The sequence below is a fragment of the Eurytemora carolleeae genome, unplaced genomic scaffold, assembly GCF_000591075.1.
Source record: "Eurytemora carolleeae unplaced genomic scaffold, Eaff_2.0 scaffold1233, whole genome shotgun sequence".
Classification (NCBI taxonomy): domain Eukaryota; kingdom Metazoa; phylum Arthropoda; class Copepoda; order Calanoida; family Temoridae; genus Eurytemora; species Eurytemora carolleeae.
In genome coordinates, this window is record NW_019397603.1 from 19696 (window position 1) to 42148 (window position 22453).

The 22453-nt window shown below is 33.8% G+C and overlaps 1 protein-coding gene across 1 annotated transcript in view; it reads right to left on the reverse strand.

Annotated features, from left to right (window-relative positions):
* Positions 1-1895: 1895 nt before the first annotated feature.
* The window catches only part of LOC111715138 (unconventional myosin-Va), a gene marked incomplete at its 5' end in the record, with an annotated part of 75301 nt that continues 54743 nt past the window's right edge, over positions 1896-22453 (reverse strand). Inside the window, 13 exon segments of the mRNA XM_023490405.1 lie at positions 1896-2938; positions 3544-3720; positions 6104-6197; positions 6458-6642; positions 9322-9463; positions 9878-9925; positions 11050-11157; positions 11626-11717; positions 13558-13676; positions 14376-14452; positions 15745-15817; positions 21672-21776; positions 22262-22353. Coding sequence (XP_023346173.1) covers positions 2777-2938; positions 3544-3720; positions 6104-6197; positions 6458-6642; positions 9322-9463; positions 9878-9925; positions 11050-11157; positions 11626-11717; positions 13558-13676; positions 14376-14452; positions 15745-15817; positions 21672-21776; positions 22262-22353 — 1474 coding nt within the window.

Genomic DNA, 22453 nt, shown 5'->3' on the forward strand with positions numbered 1-22453 from the left:
TGTAACTTTTGCACGTTTTTTGAAAACATAATTTCTTTCCTTTTGTATTAGAGTATCAAGTTCTATGCAAGGTTACCAACACCCACAAAGAATGACTGTTAATACGACCCAAAACAGGAATATTTACAGCCTCATTTTTGGTTTCTGCATATAGTTTCATAGATCATTACACACAGAGTTTGCCTTTGAAAAATTCCTTATTGTAAAGGTTACATAAAAGATTTTTTATTTTTGTTCACTTCTTTGTTTATTTGAGTTGCTTTGTTTGTATTATTTATTTTTATTTTTTTTTGCTTATGTCTGTTATATTATAGGACAAACTCCTGATGACGCCTAAGTTTTTGGCGAAATATATTGAGAAGAAAATGATACAATTCTAGTGCTAGAGAGTAGGGTTGGGAGTTGTTTAAAGACGATCTAAGGTTTTTACCAGTTTTTGCCTACAAGGAACCCTAAATGCAAATTAAATTCCGTACAATCGTCTCTGAAGTCTCACTCTCATCCTTTGTGGGTAAGACTGTAATTCACCAGCTTCTATAGTAAATAAATTTGCAACTTCCTGATAGAGATAAAACTTTTCCAAAAAGCATTGTAAAATTTCAAGCACTCGGCCCCCTAGCCTGTCAAAGCCGCAGCAGCGCTCGGCCCAGAAATTGTCTTAACCTAACCTAACCCCACAGATCGGCTATCATTTTATCAATTTGATAATTGTGGCCGCAGAGCTCGGCCCAGACTTAACCAAACCTAAAATACTACCTAAAAAAGTGTGCATCTGACCTACAAAATGTGTTCATCCGGCCTATAAAATTTGTGCATCCAATTCAAACTATCTTTTACAAATAATAAATAATTAATTTTTTGTCAAATTTTAAGCGCTATTCATTACTCTAGTTTCAGTAGTTTGCCGCCAAGAAGGTGAAAAATCCGGCTATCACTTTATCACCCTACTACGGAATGTATTAGGTGTGAAATCTGAATTTTAATAGCAGGGAGATAAAGTTACTATTTCAATTAGATATAGATAAAACCTCACATGACGTCACTGATTATAGAGACGTAAGTGACATCCATGATGACTGATGAGGTTTTTATCTATCTATCATAGGATACGACATTTCCCGTACATTGGAGTGCACCGAGAGTAACCAACCTCTTGGTGTATGTACTCTGAATAGCAGAAAACTCTGGAATAGGAAGACGACCTTTGGATCTAGTTATGACTTTAAATACTGCCAAGAACAAGAAAAACAGCATTTATGCAGTGTGAATAGACCAGGGAGCCCTTCCATATGATTATACAAAATAGCAGACAATACTTCATTTGTATAAAAAATATTTTTTCTGATGTACAATTATTGCGTATTAAAAGATTATCTAAGTATTTACTATTGTAAGTATATTTTTCTTGTATACCATTAAATACAATTAATTGATATTGTTAAAATGTCGTCTTTCTAGTCTACAGTTCTCTGGTTCTTACTTTCTAGTCTACAGTTCTCTGGTTCTTACTTTCTAGTCTACAGTTCTCTGGTTTTTACTGTTGTTTCAATATTTTTTAAGTATTAAAGATGACAATAAACGAATTAAGAGTTAAAATTAAGAATTTATTACATTTAGGTATAAATAAGTAGCGGAATGGATGGATGTAAATGACATTAGGTTACAGAAATGCGCAATCACATGGTTGGGTGTACACTGTACATAATATTTTGTTTACCCAGTAAAATTTTAAATCATCATAAAACTATGTTGAACGAACTGAAAAAAATATTTTTACACGCTGCTCAAAAAAATGTTCAAAGTTGAGGAAATCAAATATTTTCTCACCAGTCGAGTAGAGAGTTTAATGTTTTTATTTCTATCTAAGATGAAATCAATTTTTCCTTTGAAAATGGTAAAAAATAAGGCACATGCTGTACGGTTAAATTAATTAATGTTTAAATATATATAACATTAAGACTAAATTTATCAACTACAGAGCACCAGGGTAAAGTAAATGGTATGAAAAGGTTACTTTGCTAAATAAAATCAAAAAAGCCATAACTAATTATGAGGCACACCATTTTTAATCTTTTTTTTAGAAAAACCTAAATTTTTATCATGAATTCCACAACTTATATAATAAACTAATCAAAATGATTTGCTTTACCCTAATGTACAATTACCACCTCTAAGATGCTGCAAAGTATCAAAATTCAAAATTCTAATTTTAAAATTGAATTGCCTAAATGTTAGTTATACAAGAAGAATTTTGATAAAAATCTAAACGGATAATACAAAACATATATTCATAAGTTTAAATAATAATTTGACATTAACATTTCTTACATAATAATAAAACTTAAAAACTGATTGTTAAAACTAACCCAACTGTTAGGAGTAATTTAACTAAATTAAGTATTAGTCCGCTATCACATTAAATCAGGAGAAAATTGGAATGGCATATTTTAAGTCCATGTTTAAGATTCATTTTTGCTGCCATTCTTCGATTAGATCAATTTTAATAAAAGGAGGATTTACAGCGACAGTTTGAGAACTAGACTGGCAAAAAGTATGAAAAATATGTTTTCAGATTGAAACATTTTAATTATTTTGGAAGAGGTGAATATTAAAGTGAAGACAAATTTTATATTTTGCAAAAAATCAACTCCTTTTTCCTAACCCTGTTCCTAACCAGGGTAGGTATAGGCTAGTCACTAGCCAGGTAGTATAATATCTTCCTAACCAGGGTGGCCGGGTAGTATTATATTTTCCTAAACAGGGTTGCCAGGTAGTATTATATCTTCCTGACCAGGGTTGCCAAGTTTGTGTACGTTGCCGGTACATCCAACTCATCAAAATGTATTTTACTCGGGTTAAAGGGAAACTTAACCGCAAAGCTAAACTTTGCATCCATGAGCAAGGTGACCTGGTTTCTAGCTTCCTCCAGGGATCTCTCCTAAATAACAGGAATACTTTACAAGGTGTTCAAATAAAATTTTAAATAATCTTTGATTCCTACGGGATTCTTTCGTGAACACAGTAATTAAAGTAATCTTGAAACATATCACATCGAAAAAATTGTTATCTTGAGATTTCAAAAATGTATCCTTTCAATTTTGTACCTTCAAGTTGGGATAATAAGAAAATTGGTCATTACAATAATGTTAATATCTGATATATCTGTCAATTTTTTGTGACACAAAAATAGTTAAAATATCTTATATTCATGGTGGAAATAAAAAACGTACGATTTATTAGTAGCCTCTAAATTGTTATGTTTACTGGGACATCCTGTATATTTAAATACCAATTTAGAAGATTAAAAGAAAGGAATCCCTTTAACTATGGAATAGGAAGATGACTGTTAGGCTAAGGTTAAAATTTTGAATCATCCGATGAGAATTAAATAAAACAGTTTTGCAGTGCAAACACGCCAATACTTCTTAAAAAGTCAATTTTATTTGCAACATCAAATAAACATAAGATAACTAAAATGTCGTCTTCCTATACTACAGTTTAATTGGTCCCACTTTATACCCTGAAAACATCTGAATTTTTTACCTGAAGTTTAGCTTGAATCTTCCTGACAAAGGCTGGACTGACCCTCTCCTCGAACTCGTCAGCTGGAGTGTACAGGTTCAAGATCTTGATAATCTGGGAGACCTTCAGTTTGTCACACATGTCACAGATACCAGATACATCCTCCTCACTCTTCCTGGCTTGTAGCAGCTGGGTAGCCTAGATAGGGGATATAATCTTACATGGCGTTTTAAAAAAAGTGTTTTTCTTTTCTATTCGTTAAGAGATAGTTAGAAATTCACCAAAAAAAGATAGTAAATCGCCCAGTACTGTTTTAAAACTATACAATTGCAAAACTATTTCAAAATAATGTATATACCAAGAAAAAGGTGTAAGAACACGGTCTTCTCTCTGAATCAAGAAACAGAGTAAAGGAGGAATGTTTGTAAATTCTCTATTTGTCTGTCTGTTTAATTGTTTGAATGTCCGATGATAACTCATGAAATTTTCCTCAAACTTTAGTGTGGCTAAAAATTTCCAAGTTGAGTGAGTTGACTTTAATTGGAAAACCTTAAACTTCCAGAAATTCCTCCTGACAGTTAATAATTCCCCCCCCCCTTAAAAAATCATTAAGCATTACTTAAGATCAAACTGTGAAATTTCTAACAAAAATCGGGGACTATTGTATATGGTGTGATGAAACTTGAAGAAAATTGTTATATAATTGATTAAGACGGATGGCTAAAAAATGTAAAGTATGTAATGGGCTGATACTTGAATAGAAACTATTTAGAAAGAATCTTTCAAAGAAAGTTTCAAAGTAAGGAGAGCATTCGAGATTTAAAGGGACTGTTAACCTAATTTTGAGTGAACCTGGCCTCTATTTAATGAGTGAAATGTCTGATTCACAATGGCATCCTTCAAACCATTCTCTTTAAAGCCAAGTCCCTTTAAAGCAAATATTCTTTGTCAGAAATTCTAAAAAAAATTTTAAAAGAATTTCTAACATGCTCCTGGTCACCAGCTGGTCACAAAACAGAATTAACATGCTGGTTACAAAACATAATGTGGAAGAAAAAACAAAAGGCAACCTTCCAAAAAAAACGGAACGAGTATGAGAAAACAAAAGACAACCTCCCACCAAAACAGAATGTGGATGAAAAACAAAAAACAACCTCCCACCAAAACAGAATGTGGCTGAAAAAACAAAAGCCAACCTCCCACCAAAACTGAATGAGGATGAAGAAACAAAAGCCAACCTCCCACCAAAACAGAATGTGGCTGAAATAAACAAAAGCCAACCTCCCACCAAAACAGAATGAAGACGAAGAAACAAAAGCCAACCTCCCACCAAAACACAATGTGGATGAAAAAACAAAAGCCAACCTCCCACCAAAACTGAATGAGGATGAAGAAACAAAAGCCAACCTCCTACCAAAACAGAATGAGGATGAGAAAACAAAAGACAAACTCCCACCAAAAACAGAATGTGGCTGAAAAAAGCCAACCTCCCACCAAAACTGAATGAGGATGAAGAAACAAAAGTCAACCTCCCACCAAAACAGAATGTGGATGAAAAAAACAAAAGCCAACCTCCCACCAAAACAGAATGAAGATGAAGAAACAAAAGCCAACCTCCCACAAAAACACAATGTGGATGAAAAAACAAAAGCCAACCTCCCACCAAAACTGAATGAGGATGAAGAAACAAAAGCCAACCTCCCACCAAAACAGAATGTGGATGAAAAAAAGCCAACCTCCCACCAAAACAGAATGTGGATGAAAAAAAAGCCAACCTCCCACCAAAACAGAATGTGGATGAAAAAAACAAAAGCCAACCTCCCACCAAAACAGAATGTGGATGAAAAAACATAAGCCAACCTCCAACCAAAACAGAATGTGGATGAAAAAACAAAAGCCAACCTTCCACCAAAACAAAATGTGGATGAAAAAACAAAAGCCAACCTCCCTCCAAAACTGAATGAGGATGAAGAAACAAAAGTCAACCTCCCACCAAAACAGAATGTGGATGAAAAAAACAAAAGCCAACCTCCCACCAAAACAGGATAAGGATGAAAAACCAATAGCCAACCTCCCACAAAAACAAAGTACTTTTAACTTTTCTAGCATTTTTACGTGACGAATGATTATTATCTTTTAAGTAACTAGTTGGAGTAATTTCATCTTTTAAGTAACTAGTTGGAGTAATTTTCATTTTTTAAGTAACTAGTTGGAGTAATTTCATCTTTTTAGTGAGTAACTATTTGGAGTAATTTTAAGTAACTTGTACAGCAATTTCATTTTTTAAGTAACTAGAAGGAGTAATTTCATCTTTTTAGTAACTAATTAGAGTATTTCATCTTTTATCTAACTAGTTGGATTAATTTTATCTTTTGAGTAACTAGTTAGAGTAATTTCATAGATGGAAATTTAGAATTGAAATACTTATGTATTGGTAATAATGATATACAATAAGAGTACACACAAGATAAGAAGAAAAAATTATTTACAACAAGAGTACACAACAATATAAGATGAAAAGAGAGTTCTATGTATTTGTATTATACAAAATCTAATGAAATATTTCTAATCTGTATTTTACCTGTATAATAGGTAGAAGAGTATCAATAACTTTAGTTTCAGTATCTTCAATCTTCTGATCTCTGGCCCACTGTTCCAACTGTGCAATATTATACCTAACAAATAATATAGTTTTACAACGGGTTTTGTATATTTTAGATGTGTGCGCTCTGTCCCATATTACTAAGTATGGTTCTTCTAAAGTTAACACTTTTTCCTCTGAGAAGAGATTCTTAATAACAAAATGGTGTCCATTATACTCGGAAGAAATGATTTAAACCACTTTCTCTGGAAAATCGTATCAAATTTGACAATGACATACCTAATCTTCAAAAATCCTTTTCCATTTAATTCAGTCTTTTCCCTTGCCACATACCTTATCTGCATTCCTCTAGACCAGTGGCACATATCCTTCCTTAGAAGAAGATTATTTAGACACCCAGCACACAGGAAGTAGAATATCTGGCGGAATATCTGGGAAACTATTTCCGGGTCTAGTCCATGTTTCTGCAGGATACTGTGGAACCTGGTTAAACAGCTGAGAAGGGTATCCAGGGCAACCTATTATCATTATCATTATCATTATCATTATCATTATCATGCTATTTTACACAATATTGCAATTTAATAGCATTTGATATTGAGAATATATAGAAATATTTAAACTTCAAAATCAAGAATTTAAAAATACAATGGAAGTAACCCTGAAAATAACATATTTGACATCTTCAGAAAATCAATTAAAGTTTTTGAATTGAATGCACTTGAAATTGGATTTTTTTTTTGATTTTATAAATTCAAATACATTTAAAAGCTTTTTAATGTATAAATGAAACAAAGATAATATATATATAGATACGCTGGCAGGTAGAAACCTCCTTCCTAAATTGCTTGTAGCAGACAACTAATTTTTGTCCCTCTGAGATAAAGTGCAAGGAGAGACATCTATAGCAAATTGATTACTTTCTATATTCCTTTCTCCACCTGCTGCCATATGTAGGAAATACGCATTTGTGTTATATAAACATACAGTACGCGTACTGCATCCTGTATAGTTCAAGTGTTGCTATCTGGACCTGTTTGACCAATAAAATTAAATTTCAAGGTAACACAAACATTCAGTACGCGTTTTGTTTATGTTATGATCAGATCAGAGATGAGATTTTAAAAGATTAAACCCGAGTAAAACCCAAACTCGGGCTTAGATAGAACCCAAGTCAGGATTGGTTCTGATTCGACCAATGATAGACTGTTTTGCAATCTTTCTCTCTGTAGCAGACAGAATGACGTCAGATCGGCTGTGACAAGGAGATGTAAATTTCGAAAATTCAAACTTTATGTAGATACATATTTCCATAGTATGTTTATTTTGTATAATTAATAAAATTTGACACCACAAATAATTCCCAAGATTTTAAATGTACAAATATAAAAGATTTTACGAAATTTACGATCATCAGCTGCTGAAGACTCGAGCCTTAAAGAGAGAAAAACCCAAGAATGTTGGTTCTTACTAAACTCAAGGCCATCCAAAACCCGGGTCTTGACTTGATGCACCTTTTCTCAAGACCTCAAATTTCTACCTGCCTGCATATCTATATATGTATTATCTTTGAAATGGAAGGATACAGGATTATCAGCCAGGAGGGGAGAGGGGGTCGACTGTTACTTATTAATACACTTTTCAAGTGGCGATCCAAAAAGCTTTCCACTGGTTAAATCGTTTTGAGAACACGGCCCAATCGGTTGTTACTGGTTAGGCGGGCTGAATATCATGGTAATGAAACACAAGGTATTTATCTAATTTGCTAGGAAGTAAATGCAAATATTTTAATTTCTAATTAAATATAAAATTCATTGAAACAGAATGAAATTCAATCAATTTTCAGATATATTCTTTAATTGTTTTTCTTTTGATAAATTTTACTATTATTTGTTATATTTGCACGTTATTCATTATTGAACTACCTTCTGAATTATCATTTTTTAAAGTATTGAGTATACTGGTTCATAGGAACATATATGTCCAGTTTATGTTTATGCTTCGAATAAATTAATATTCTCTTTGTAATAAAAAGTTTTTTTCATTGGATAATATGAGTAGTACTATCCACCATGGGCCTGAGTCTTTAAACTATGTATGAGATCAAAGACGACTTTCTAGTCTTCAATCAATCTACATTACTCCAGGTTAATAAAATTTTCACTATAGTAATATGTATATTCTGAGGTTTTACGGGTTTGAGAAACTGAAATTAGGGTTAACTCTTCTGTAAAATATAAAATAACCAAGGATTCTATCTTTTAATATCGTATTTTATTCATATTTTGCAGATTCTGTTCGAATTTACTCAGGCCCATAGTATCTCCCATGAACTTGTTTTAAAATAAAGTTTAAAACAAGTAAACAAAAGAATTTGAATAAAGAAGTTCTCGTGATGTTTAGGAAAATATTTATCTTGACAAACTTTTCATGTTTTTAATGATCTACGGATCCGCTAGAGTTAAAGGGTCTGAAGATGTAATTAAACCTTTGTCTCATCAAGGATAAATGAGATTTCTCCTTATTTCTGTTACTATCATTAATATCAGAAATTTCATCTCGAAGTGAGTGACTCTCAATATGTTAAGAAACAAGACTTAGATTTTGTGTTATTTGAACTGCTAGCGCCGCATGTGTTTTAATCCTATATAACTCATAAATAAAATAATAAAACAATAAAAATAAATTGAAATAAATGGTGCAGTTGTTTGTTGTATAGAGAGCAGATTTATTACTATCAAACACGGAGCAAATTTAGAGGCCAAAGAAATAAATGCTAATAATAATGACAACAATTAACCAGCCAACCATCCTTCCGTGGAAATATAGACCGAGCCCCATGTAGAAATCGATAGTTCAAATAAATGAGAAGCAAAGTAGGCAATTTTGACATTTTGAAATCTCAGTCGTTCTTGACTAAACAACGCGTTTATATGTGTCATTGTGAATCGAACATTCCCCTTTACAAATGGAGAGAACCTTAAAATGAAGCATACAGTAAGAACGAGTAAATGCTTGAAATCTTTGTATTTCCTTCACAATGCCGCGTTTAATTACAAATCAGAGATAGATTATGCGCGTATCTCCTTTGGGCTTCTGCCTTAGAGTTCTTGTGAACAAAAAACCCCATAATGTTGAAAAGACGACCTCAAGTGTTAAATCTGTATTGCTATTAATTAATCTACGGCTGAACCCACCTTGGGATCCATATTCCCTGGACCATCCAGATCATTCCCAACAGATCCTGCTCTTCCTCTCATAGCTCGTGGCTTATCTCCTAATATAGAACAGTACAGTATACCCTGATAGATCCATACTGCTGTATCACTCAGTACACGCCTACCGTACACAAAAATATCAATTCAGTACAGTATACCCTGATAGATCTATACTGCTATATCACTCAGTACACGCTTACAGTACACAACAATATCAATTCAGTACAGTATAACCTGATAGATCCATACTGCTATATCACTCAAAACACGCCTACAGTACTCAACAATATCAGTACAGTACAGTATACCCTGATAGATCCATACTGCTATATCACTCAGTAAACGCCTACAGTACACAACAATATCAATTCAGTACAGTATACCCTGATAGATCCATACTGCTGTATCACTCAGTACACGCCTACAGTACACAATATCAGTACAGTACAGTATACCCTGATAGATCCATACTGCTATATCACTTAGTACACGCCTACAGTACACACCAATATCAGTACAGTACAGTACAGTATACCCTGGTATACCCAGGTAGATCCATACTGCTATATCACTCAGTACACGCCTACAGTACACAACAATATCAGTACAGTACAGTATACCCTGATAGATCCATACTGCTATATGACTCAGTACACGCCTACAGTACAAAACAATATCAGTACAGTACAGTATACCCTGATAGATCCATACTGCTGTATCACTCAGTACACGCCTACAGTACACAATATCAGTACAGTACAGTATACCCTGGTAGATCCATACGGCTATATCACTCAGTCCACGCATACAGTACACAACAATATCAATTCAGTACAGGATACCCTGATAGATCCATACTGCTATATCACTCAGTAAACGCCTACAGTACACAACAGTATCAATTCAGTACAGTATACCCTGATAGATCTATACTGCTTTATCACTCAGTACACGCTTACAGTACACAACAATATCAGTACAGTACAGTATACCCTGATAGATCCATACTGCTATATTACTCAGTACACTCCTAGAGTACACAACAATATCAGTACAGTACAGTATACCCTGATAGATCCATACTCCATTCAGTACAGTATACCCTGATAGATCCATACTGCTATATCAATCAGTACACTCCTACAGTTCATTAAAGCGTTGTTCAATTTTGTAAATATAAGGCCATTTTTTTCGAGAGTTCCGAAAACCTTTTAAGAGACTTAAATGTATTATAAAGTGACATTGAAACATTCAATTGGTGTTCATAATTACTTTAAATCCAATGTTGGTTAGGAACTAAAGTTTTATTTAGTAGATATAAAAAGTTATAGATAACAAATAAAACTCAAGGGTTTTAGGGCGACCGTTAAAGTAAAGAGGTCGCTCAACTACCTTACTCCGGTTCAAATCATGAATCTCCGATGCATCTTTAACCTTGAATCGGTGATTCAAATTTGAATCGGCAGTTGGTAGTTCAACGACCTAGCTCAAATTACGTAAATTAGCCCCCTGAGCTAAGAATTGTAATCTTGTATTTCTCATGGACAACACAATTTTTTAATGCGCGCTATGTGCATGCTTTGTAACTTTATTTTACTCAAAGAACTACTCAGGAGGAATCTAATAAATTCTATTTTAGTAGTTTTCAAGACAAAAATCAAATTAGTTCTGTCAAAAAACATTATTTTTTGAAACTATTCCCTTTACCTGTAGGCGGTAAGATCAAAGTTTCTAAGACAGTGTTCCACTTGTTTAGGTGTACTGTGAAGCTGGAACTGTTCCTCTCCAGAGTACTGTTTCAAGCAGTGCAGTAATCTAAATACAGTACAGTACAGTACAGTACAGTACAGTACAGTACAGTACAGTACAGTACAGTACAGTACAGTACAGTACAGTACAGTACAGTACAGTACAGTACAGTACAGTACAGTACAGTACAGTACAGTACAGTACAGTACAGTACAGTACAGTACAGTACAGTACAGTACAGTACAGTACAGTACAGTACAGTACAGTACAGTACAGTACAGTACAGTACAGTACAGTACAGTACAGTACAGTACAGTANTTCTACCTCTACAGGGTACTTTTCTACCTCTACAGGGTACTTTTCTACCTCTACAGGGTACTTTTCTACCTCTACAGGGTACTGTTCTACCTCTACAGGGTACTGTTCTTAGTATGAAATTCTTTACTCGAGAATCAGTTGAAATAAAGTTTTCAATGCCCTTAAAAATCCAAATATGAACTTCTAAACAGGAAACAAAAATAAATAAAAGATACCTGAGAGTATTGGAAAGCCACAGAGTTTTAAGTTCAATATCCGTTTGAACTTTCTGCTTCTTTATTATCTTCTTTATGTACGCTATGCCTCCCTGGAAAAGAATAAATAAACCGTTGTACAGTGTATAGTGTACAGTGTATACTATATGCTGTAAAGTCTACAGGTACAGTGTACACTTTACTCTGTAAACTGTACAGTGTACAGATACAGTATTAAGTGTTTACTTTTCTATGATCAATGCACTGTGTAAACTTTATTTTGAACAGTGTACACTTTATTCTGAACATTGTACAGGTACAGTGTACAGTGTTCACTTTACTATTTACAGAGTACAGGTCCATTGCACACTGCACAGTGTACGCAGCTTAAACATTGGACAGATTATAATGTAAAGAGTGGACTGTACAATGCATGTACACATACTAAAAAAAACTATCGAACTTGAAGATATTTAGAAACTAGGAAACTAGGAAACTAGGAAACGAAGATATTTAGAAACTAGGAATCGAAGATATTTAAAAACTAGGAAACTAGGAATCGAAGATTTTCAGAAACTAGGAAACTAGGAAACGAAGATATTTAGAAACTAGGAAACTAGGAAAAGAAGATATTTGGAAACTAGGAAACTAGGAAACAGATATTTGGAAACTAGGAAAATGTTTCTGGTAAGTTCGATATTACGAATACAATGTTAAGGTCTCTTCTTACAGTGCAGTGCTGTGTACCATGTACATTGTGCGGTGCAGTACTGTGTACCATATACAATGTACAGTGCAGTACTGTGTACCATGTACATTGTATAGTGCATGCTGTGTACCATGTACATTTAAAGTGCAGTACTGTGTACCATGTAAATTGTACAGTGCAGTACCGTGTACTATGTACAATTTTCAATGTTCAATTTACAGCGCAATACTGTGTGCCATGTACAATGTACAGTGCAGTACTGTGTACTATATGCAATTTAAATTGCAGTACCGTGTACCATATTCATTGTAAAGTGCAGTACTGTGTACCATGTAAATGTACACAGTGAAGTACTGTGTACCATGTACAATGTACAGTGCAGTACTGTTTACCATATACAATGTACAATGAAGTACTGTGTACCATGTACATTGTAACGTGCAGTACTGTGTACCATGTAAATTGTACAGTGCAGTACCGTGTACCATGTAAATTGTACAGTGCAGTACCGTGTACGGTGTAAAATTTTCAATTTACAATGCAGTACTGCGTGCCATGTACCAGTCCAGTACTGTGTACTATGTGCAATTTACAGTGCAGTACCGTGTAACATGTACATTGTACAGCGCAGTACCGTGTACCGTGTGCAATTTTCAATGTTTAATTTACAGTGCAGTACTGTGTGCCATGTACCAGTGCAGTACTGTGTTCTATGTAAAATGCACAGTGCAGTACTGTGAATGCTGTACATTGTAAAGTGCAGTACTGTGTACCATGTACAATGTAAAGTGTACAACTGTGTACCATGTACAATGTACAATGTAAAGTGCAGAACGGTGTACCATGTGCAATGTACTATGTACAAAGTACAGTGCAATACTGTGTACCATGTACATTGAACAGTGCAGTACTGTGTACCATGTACATTGAACAGTGCAGTACTGTGTACCATGAATAATGTACAGTGTAAAGTGTACAACTGTGTACCATCTACAATGTAAAATGTACAGTGCAGTACTGTATACACTGTACCATGTACCATGTACAATGTACAATGTACAGCGTACAGTGCAGTACTGTTAATCTTGTATATTGTGCAGTGCAGTAAAGTGTACCATGTACAGTGTACACTGCAAAATTGCTGTGTTTCATGTTCACATATAGGTCTATTTGGAATCATAACTTGAGTCTAACAGTCGTCTTCCTATTCCAAAATGTATTGGTTCTTCCTGTATTTTCTGTACCTGTATAAGGGTTCGAACATTCTTTTCGTCGTTTATATGATCCAGGTGACGGATTAACATGAACAAGAAGTAGGCCGGCAGGCCAGGCGGTAGCTGGCTTGCAACTTTAGGTTTCAGATCTAAAAAAATTACATCATTAAAGGGACTAAAAAAGTTATCGGAAGTGACCTTATATACATTCTTAACATTATTCACGTGTCCGATTCACTATAGTATTCACGTGTCTGATTCACAACAGTATTCGCGTGTCCGATTCACATCAGTATTCACGTCTCCGATTCGCAACAGTATTCACGTGTCCGATTCACAAAAGAATTCACGTGTCTGATTCACATCAGTATTCACATGTCCGATTCACAACAGTATTCACGTATCCGATTCACCACAGTATTCACGTGTCCATATCCTAATATGCTAATCCTAACCTAATATAATTCCTTATCCTGACCTAATATAATTGCTAATCCTAACCTGTTATAAATCCTAATCCTAACCTGAGATATTTCCTAATCCTAACCTAATATAATTTCTAATCCTAGCCTAATATAATTCATAATCCTAACGTTGTGTAGTTACATTGCTAATCCTAACCTTATATAATTCCCAATCGTTACCTGATGTGTTTCCTAATCCTAACCTGATATGATTCTTAAACCTTTACTGATATAATTCTTAATCCTAACCTGATATAATTCTTAATCTTAACCTGATATAATTCTTAATCCTACCCTGAAATATTTTTCAATCTTAACCTAATGTTATTAACCCTTTCCTAATATTATTCCTAATCCTATCCTTATATAATTTCTAATCCTAACCTGAAATAAGAGCCCGTAGAACCTTATCCTCCATTGTTTTATCATACTCCAGCATACCAAGACAGTTCTGCTCAATCCTAGATTAGTATTGATAATGATAACAATGATAACAATGAAAACAATGAAAACAATGAAAACAATGATAATAATGATAATAATGATAACAATGATAACAATGATAACAATGATAACAATGATAACAATGATAACAATGATAAATAATAATAATAACTACTCTCCGAGCTAATCAGCTACACAGCTACTCCTGGAGCTAATCAGCTACACAGCTACTCTTGGAGCAAATCAGCAACACATCTACCCCCAGAGTCAATCAGCTACACAGCTACTTCTGGAGCTAATCAGCTACACAGCTACTCCCGGAGCTAATCAGCTACAGAGCTACTCCTGGAGCTAACCAGCTACATAGCTACTCCCGGAGCTAATTAGCTACACTGCTACTTCTGGAGATAACACATCTGTTTCTGGAGCTAACCAGCTAAACAGCTACTTCTGAAGCTAAAAGCTAAAAAGCTACTCCTGGAGCTAAAAGCTAAAAAGCTACTCCTGGAGCTAAAAGCTAAAAAGCTACTCCTGGAGCTAAAAGCTGAAAAGCTACTCCTGGAGCTAAAAGCTAAAAAGCTACTCCTGGAGCTAAAAGCTAAAAAGCTACTCCTGAAGCTAAAAGTCACTATGCTACTCCAAAAGCTAAAAGCTATAAAGCTACTCCTATTCTATACTAATGGAACTAACAAGCAACCCAGATCAACTTCTTCCTATGGGACAGCTTTCCAAAGCAACTTATTTCCAATGATTTCTCAAATCATTCCATATCAGTCTCAACCTCCAATGGATCTAGAGACTTGGGGGGACCTATGCAGCAGCAATAATTCGATTCTAAATGAGAGTTAAGAATGGTCGAGAATTATGAGGAAAATCCGGGAATAGGAAAACCGGTATTCAGGAACCAGTCAGTCTCCTCCCTCAAACACGAGAACATGTACTCCTGGATATTAATATATGTTCATTTAACTATTTAGAATAAACCACATATGTACATTTGTTCCTTTAAAATATGATAATAATGATAATAATGATAATAATAATAACATGATAATAATGATAATAATGATAACAATGATAATAATGATGAGAATGCGCTTCCAATGAGGACAAACATTTAGAATGCATAAAAAAGTATGCAAAAAGAAAATGCACTTATTATATAATAGGATTTTGATTTTAACAAATGTACCAATGGCTATGGTTTCAATGGTTTCAATGGTACAAATGGTAATAAATTGGTAACAATGGTACTAATATCAATCTAGAATATCCCTGAATTATTTAAAAAATAGAAAAATAATAAAACCTTGTAATAGCAGGTAGTGTAACATCATTTTCATTTTGCTTTTGATCCCTTTCTTCTGTTTCACTGATACCGCCTTGAAATAAAAGTGATCTATAAATCTATATATGAATTTAGCTTGTCTGTATGTCTATTTGTTTGTGTCCAATAAACGTCAAAATGGCTGAACCGATCGGGCCCAAATTTTTTATGGGACCTCACGTAGCCTCAGGGAAGGTTTATGAATGATCAAAATTTCAAAATTTGCCTCTATCAAGATTGAATTTTCATTAAATTTTTGAAAATCTTGAAAATCCATGAAATTTTGTAATGAAATCAGCGATTTTTTTGTTTTGTTAACAGTGTACACATAGAGACAAATATAACATGGGCGCACAGCGCCCTAAAATTAGAGAAAATTGTGATTTTTTAATATATGTTAAATCATACATCAAAGCAAATCAAAATAATTAAGAACGTCCTACTTCGTCATTCACACATAAGAAAGTGACAATCAAATCAGGACTAAAACTTTTTTTAAATACAAAAAATTCCATTTTGCAAAAAGTTTAACTGAATCTCAGAAACGTCGTTTTAATGTATGTAGAAATTATATCAAAACTATAAAATGGGTTAAACTTGATCAAGTCTTACATAAGAACTCGAAGTTATCCTCTATACTGTAAAGACGAGAATGCACTCTGTATGCTTTCCATGCCAAATCTATGCTACAGAGAGTCCCAAAAAGAAGAAGAAACGATTGCAAATATTGTCTTTTATATCTATTAACTTATCAACTGATTGGGGCAATATTCCTTGTTTAGGGCATAGTGAACATGATTCACAATAAAAGGGGGCAACATTTTTCAATCTCTTAAATCAAGTTTAAAAAAATAAATATTAAACTGGTCGAATAGAATTCATTAGAATAGGAATACAATCATGAAATCTTGAATCCAGAGACAGACTATGGTATTTTTTGATTTTTGTGATCCTCAAAACCAAAATTTTTTTTAAAAAGTAATGAATTTTGGGATAAAACTATCAAAAAGAGTTGACACTGGACAAATTGGCCAATTCATTTTCTAGTTACCCATGAGCATTGAAAATCCCCCCCCCTCTATTTGTGCAAATAAATCAAAAGAGTATATATTTATATAGATAAAAAAATACGTATATAATAGTTTTATAATGTTAATTTAATGGTTTTATCAAAAGAATATATGTATGGATACAACTCAAAAAACATCTGATGAATCAATTTAATGGCTGTCTGGCTCTAATTTAAAAGACAATGTATAAATCTATTCATAAATCTCCATCTTAATTGAACTCCCTTCAGAATCCTTGTTGACTGATGAGTTGTCAAACTTGGAGTCTTCAATTTCATATTTTCAAAATAAATCTTTCCTCCATCCATCAGAGCCGGCTTCAGGTGGAGGGAAAAGGGCATCCCCCCCCCATAGAAAACTGGGCGGACGTCTCCCCCTGGAGCGTAGGCACCTTCTGATCCTTGAATTTGGATTTTCAAGAAACGAAAAATCTGAAAACAAATTTCCACCTTCCACCCCCAGTTTGTCAAGGTTTTGACATAAAAATGACTAAATTCTCTTTAATGACAAATTGCAAGCAATCCTTTTAAATAAACTATGAAAAAGCTTGATAGTCACCTCAAAATTAACTTTCCCTGAGCCCGCGATTAAAAAAATTCGGGAAAATATGGCTCGGGTCTAACCTTTCGTTGGGCCTTATTTTACGGCTTGAGTTTTCGGATTCAAGCTGCTTCTTATTTACCACAGAGTTGAGTTAAAAAAACCGGTTTAATATTCTATTTGGCGGAATTTTATGGTAGGAATTGGCGCATTCCGGGTTCTTATTAGAACAAGACTCAATATTAACCCTTATTCTCCACTAAAACCAACCAAGGTCGGTTTTATTCTCATTGGGCCTAACTCCTTAAGTCGAGCCGAAGATCTTGCATCTGTCAATCACGTGACACAAGCTGTTGTCAGAGTTGGGTCGAAGATTGGGGTTTAAAGTCGGGTTTAAGGAAAGTGGCTTGAGCCAAAGTTTTTAAATTGCGGGCTCTGAACTGGTAATTAAGAATAAAGAGGGCAGGGTCAAAACTCTGAAAATATAAACCCCTTTTATTTGCTGATCAGTGTCTAGAGTGTAGATGTTGATGGTTTCAGGGTTAATCACAATATTCCCATCTGCTAGTATCAGAGGAGGGGGGTACACCTGGTTCACCAGAGATAAATAATTATTCTTGGATTCAACATCAACCGTCATCAACAAATTTAAATAAAGAAGAAAACTTTCTTGTATTTCTGCCGAAAATTAAAGCTTTTTGTTCAGAACTCAATTAATGTTTTACATAATGGTTAAGATGTCCTAATTGATGAGAGGGGGGGGGGGGGTCTTTGCCTTTATTATTTATTCAAATCTTCCAATTTTTTGGCTGCCCGCCTAATTAGTGATTTATTTTCCTAAATTAAAAAAACTTAGACACTAGTGACATGTATGACATTTCATGACCTTAACAAATAGAAAGTGTTTTAACTATGCCTTCAGGCATATCAAACGAAAGCTAGGAACCCAGACAATACAGTAGTAGCAGCAAGGAATTCAGTGTTTGACCTTTTAATCACCTCAACGACCTTTATGACCTCTAATGACCTCTAATGACCATCAAATTGAAAGTGTTACAACAATGGCTTTATATGCATATCAAACCCAGGCAATACAGTAGCTGCAACAAATTCAGTCTTTGAACTTCAAATGAACTCCAACGACCTCAACGACCTATAACGACCTCTAATGATCTCCAAATTGAAAATGTTATAAATATGGCGTTATGCATGTTGGACAAAAGCTAGAAATCCAGGCTATAAAGTAGCAGAAATGAATTCAGTGTTTGACCTTCTGTGGATGACTAAACCAGCAAGGCTCTTAAAACTGAAAAGTACTTCCAATAATAAAAAAAAATAAAAAAGGATTTCAAAATATTATTTAATCCAAAATTTGTCCCATTTTTAAGAATCCTTTTGGAATATAATTTTATAACTTAAATAATAAAATAAAAACCGGACATGGTGTGGTATATATTAAAACTGGAATAGTTTTTTCAAGAAAAATATAAAACTCCTAAATCCTGTCTCAGAACCTAGTTTATTTACAACTAAAAACAAGGTCTAAGCTCTTAAATCGCTGGAGAAAAACATTATTCAATTTAAAACTTTTAAAACTTTTAGCTTATATAAAATATTCTTTTATAACATCCTTTCAGTATATTTCAGTCTATATTTCAATATAACAGGACATCAAAATTAAATCTGAGGAGTGGTTTGATTAAGAAAACCTAAGTGAATACTAATAAGGAAAATGTGCAAATGAGGTCCAATAATGTGACCTCTTAATTAATCTCTTATCTAAAACTACAATAAAAACTAAATCCAGAGCCCGCGATTTAAAAGCTTCGGCTCGAGTTGTAATTCCTTAAACCCAACTTTAAGACCCAATCTTAGACCCAACTCTAACGACAGCTTGTGTAACGTGATTGACAGCTGCAAGATCTTTGGCTCGACTGAAGAAGTTAAGCCCAATGAAAATAAAACGGACCTTGATTGGTTTTAGTGGAGAATAAGGCTTAATGTTGGGTCTTATTCTCATAAAAACCAGGAATGTGCCTATTCCATGACTATGAAAATCCGCCAAATAGAATATTAAACCGGTTTTTTGAATTAAACTCTGTGGAAAATAAGATGCAGCTTTAATCCAAAAGCTCAAACCGTAAATCAGGTCCAACGACAGCTTAGACCCGAGCCGTATTTCCCCGAATTATTTAAATCGCGGACTCAGGAAACTTTATATTTATACAAAGTTGAAACAAGTCCTGATAAATCTAAATTTGAACCTAAAAATTAACTGAGATATTTGAAAATTGTGCCTCATGGTTTTTTTGTTTCTTTATATAGCTGCGACACTCCTCACTTGTCCTAATCATAAGAGCTTAGCCGGCATTTACTTGAAATCCATGTTTAAAACAACATATTAGCGTTCTGCTCTACATTTAAGAAATTTTCACCACAATATTTGTGGATAATAAAATAAAATTAAAAATTTAATTTTTATCTTTTCCTCTGCTAGTTTTCGAGTCCTGCTTCCAAATGGCATTTCTTCATTCCTTTTCTTTACAGCTTTATTTAGATTCTTTCAGCATTTTCGTTAATTCCGCGCAATTTGAAGCAGTTTCGAGTTTAATTCCGAAAAATTCTGCGCAAAGGAATTCCGTTTGGAAACCCTATCTTCCACTAGACACTTGCTTCAAACTTAAAGGAGAAGGATTTACTACAGTTAACTTCTAATTCTCATTTTTAGTTTTAAACTTTTAGTTCTAGTCTAAGCTAGAGGTTAAACTAATCCTTCAAGTGTAGATAAGGAGGGTAATTAACAAGTTTGACTCAACACACAAATAAGACAAATTGGACATTTTTATAAAAAATATAATATTTTCCAGTGCATATTAAAACATATTTTGGTAACATACCTTTTTTTTCTATACATAATATACATTTAAGTTTTTATAATGGAATTTTTTTATTTTGTTTCTAATGAACCAGGCTATCGAAAAAGACAGAAAGTACAATTCTGACATAAAATAATATTTTTTATTTATGGGACTGTGTAGAAGTCATTTCAAACGACCCTCAGTTACAGAGTGACACTTGAAAAAAGAATGCAGTCCCTTTAATGATTTTATCCGTTAAGGTGTAAATTGTACAATTCAATCAGTTGAGATTGCTTATTTGTAATTTATCATGCTTAGAAGTTAAATAAAATAAAAATTAACCTGTGAAAAAAAGAAAAAATTTGAAAAAAAATCGTTCTTTTTATTCCGTGTCACCCCCAGGCTACCCAGGAGTGTCCACAAAAAAATTCAGCCCATTCGACAGCTGTTTGGCCGGCCAGAGGGAACATATATATGAATGTTTTGTTTTATTATATAGAACGTTGTAGAAGATGAAATAAACTTGTCCAGTAACTTAAAACCACATTGACAATCATCAACACAACACTATCTTTTAATTATGTGAATTTAAAATAGACCAGGAGAACTCAGTGGTGAGTATAATCGGATTCTTTAATAATATTAAACCGTCTAACTAGTAAAGGGAATCCTAACTTTACCACTAAGCTGGGGTGAAATAAAAACTTATAGGTCAATTTTATAATTCAAATCCATCTCTCGTAAATCCCAAAATTTGTTTTCTTTGAAATTTACTTTCAAAGAACATAATATTTCTGTTAAAAAAACGGGAGAGTGAATTAGGAAATCATAAACCCCCTGATAAGATTTATAAACGGGATTAACGTCTTATCAGAAAAAAATATATTTTATTTCTTATCATTATGGAAAAACTTTGAGATATTTAATTTCCTCTTCAGTGGTTGCTGATTTTTGAATGCCAGCCATGATAAAATACCCAAAGTCAAAACTTAATTAATTAATAAAAGAGCCTGATCATAAACACAGCTAATTCGAATATTCGCGAACAGTATGCTAATTGGTCACAAGGATGTAATGCAAGGAAAGTTATTTCAGAAGTGTACACATCTTTTGTACTGCAGTGTACTGTCACTGGGCGATAATGTAAACACAAGACGGATGTCGAAGCCTGACAAGGGATCCATCTTCCACATAAAAAATCAATGAAATATTCTGGTCTTAGGAAACTATTATGTGAAATGTGAATTGTCAAAATTATAAAATTTAATGCTTTTAACCTCCTCGGATAATAAACGAACACTGATGCATCTATTCTTGTTTACAAATTCCGCCCAGAGAGAACTAGTTTCAATTTGTATGCAGAGTATATGCGACCGCAATTAACTTTCCTTGCATTACATTCTTGATTTTCAGATCTCTAAATATCCAATATGGAGCTTACCTCCATAATCTGCCAGCTTCTTCATGTACAGTTTCAGCTGTTTCTTTAATCTCTTGGTCAGCTCAGTTAGAGTCTCAATCTTCTCTCGTAGATCAAAGTTCTCGCCTAAAGTATATTAGTATGGAGATACAGACACGATTTAAAATATGACGATCCCAGGGTTAAATCAAGTCTTCAGTCTTCAACATGATCTTTTAGTGACTTAATTAATGATCTAGATAAGAGAGAAAAAAGTTTAAAGTGGCAGGAATCATGAATATAAGAACATAAACAGTATATTTTTTGTACTTAGATATCTCGACTTTGATCATTGTGATTAGATCATATAGAGTGCTTAAGTCAATGTACTTAGATCAGTGTACTCATCACTGGACTAAGATGAGTAGTTTGCAATTAGCTCAGTGGCCGAATTTAAAGAATTTGAGCGGCGGTTTAAATTTAAGCCGCGGTTTAAATATGGTTGGTTCCACTTAAAATTGTATCAAATGTTTCAAGATTTAAGCTGGCGCTTAATTTAAACCGGGTTTTGGCGGATTTAAACCGCGGCTCAAATTCTTTAAATTCCATCTCAGNTCCTTAATCTTTTTTACCTGTTAATCTTTGTAATTCATGCTGCATGATAGCTTCTGTTTGGTTGGCAGGATTTCTTTTCAGATTAGTTGTTAAAACTTGTTGGGCATCCCTGTATACAATGAAGTAATTAATTAGATCTACTGATCTACCCCCCCCCCCCTCATTGAAGAGAATCGTCTTATTTTTCCTAAAATTAAAAGGATTCCACG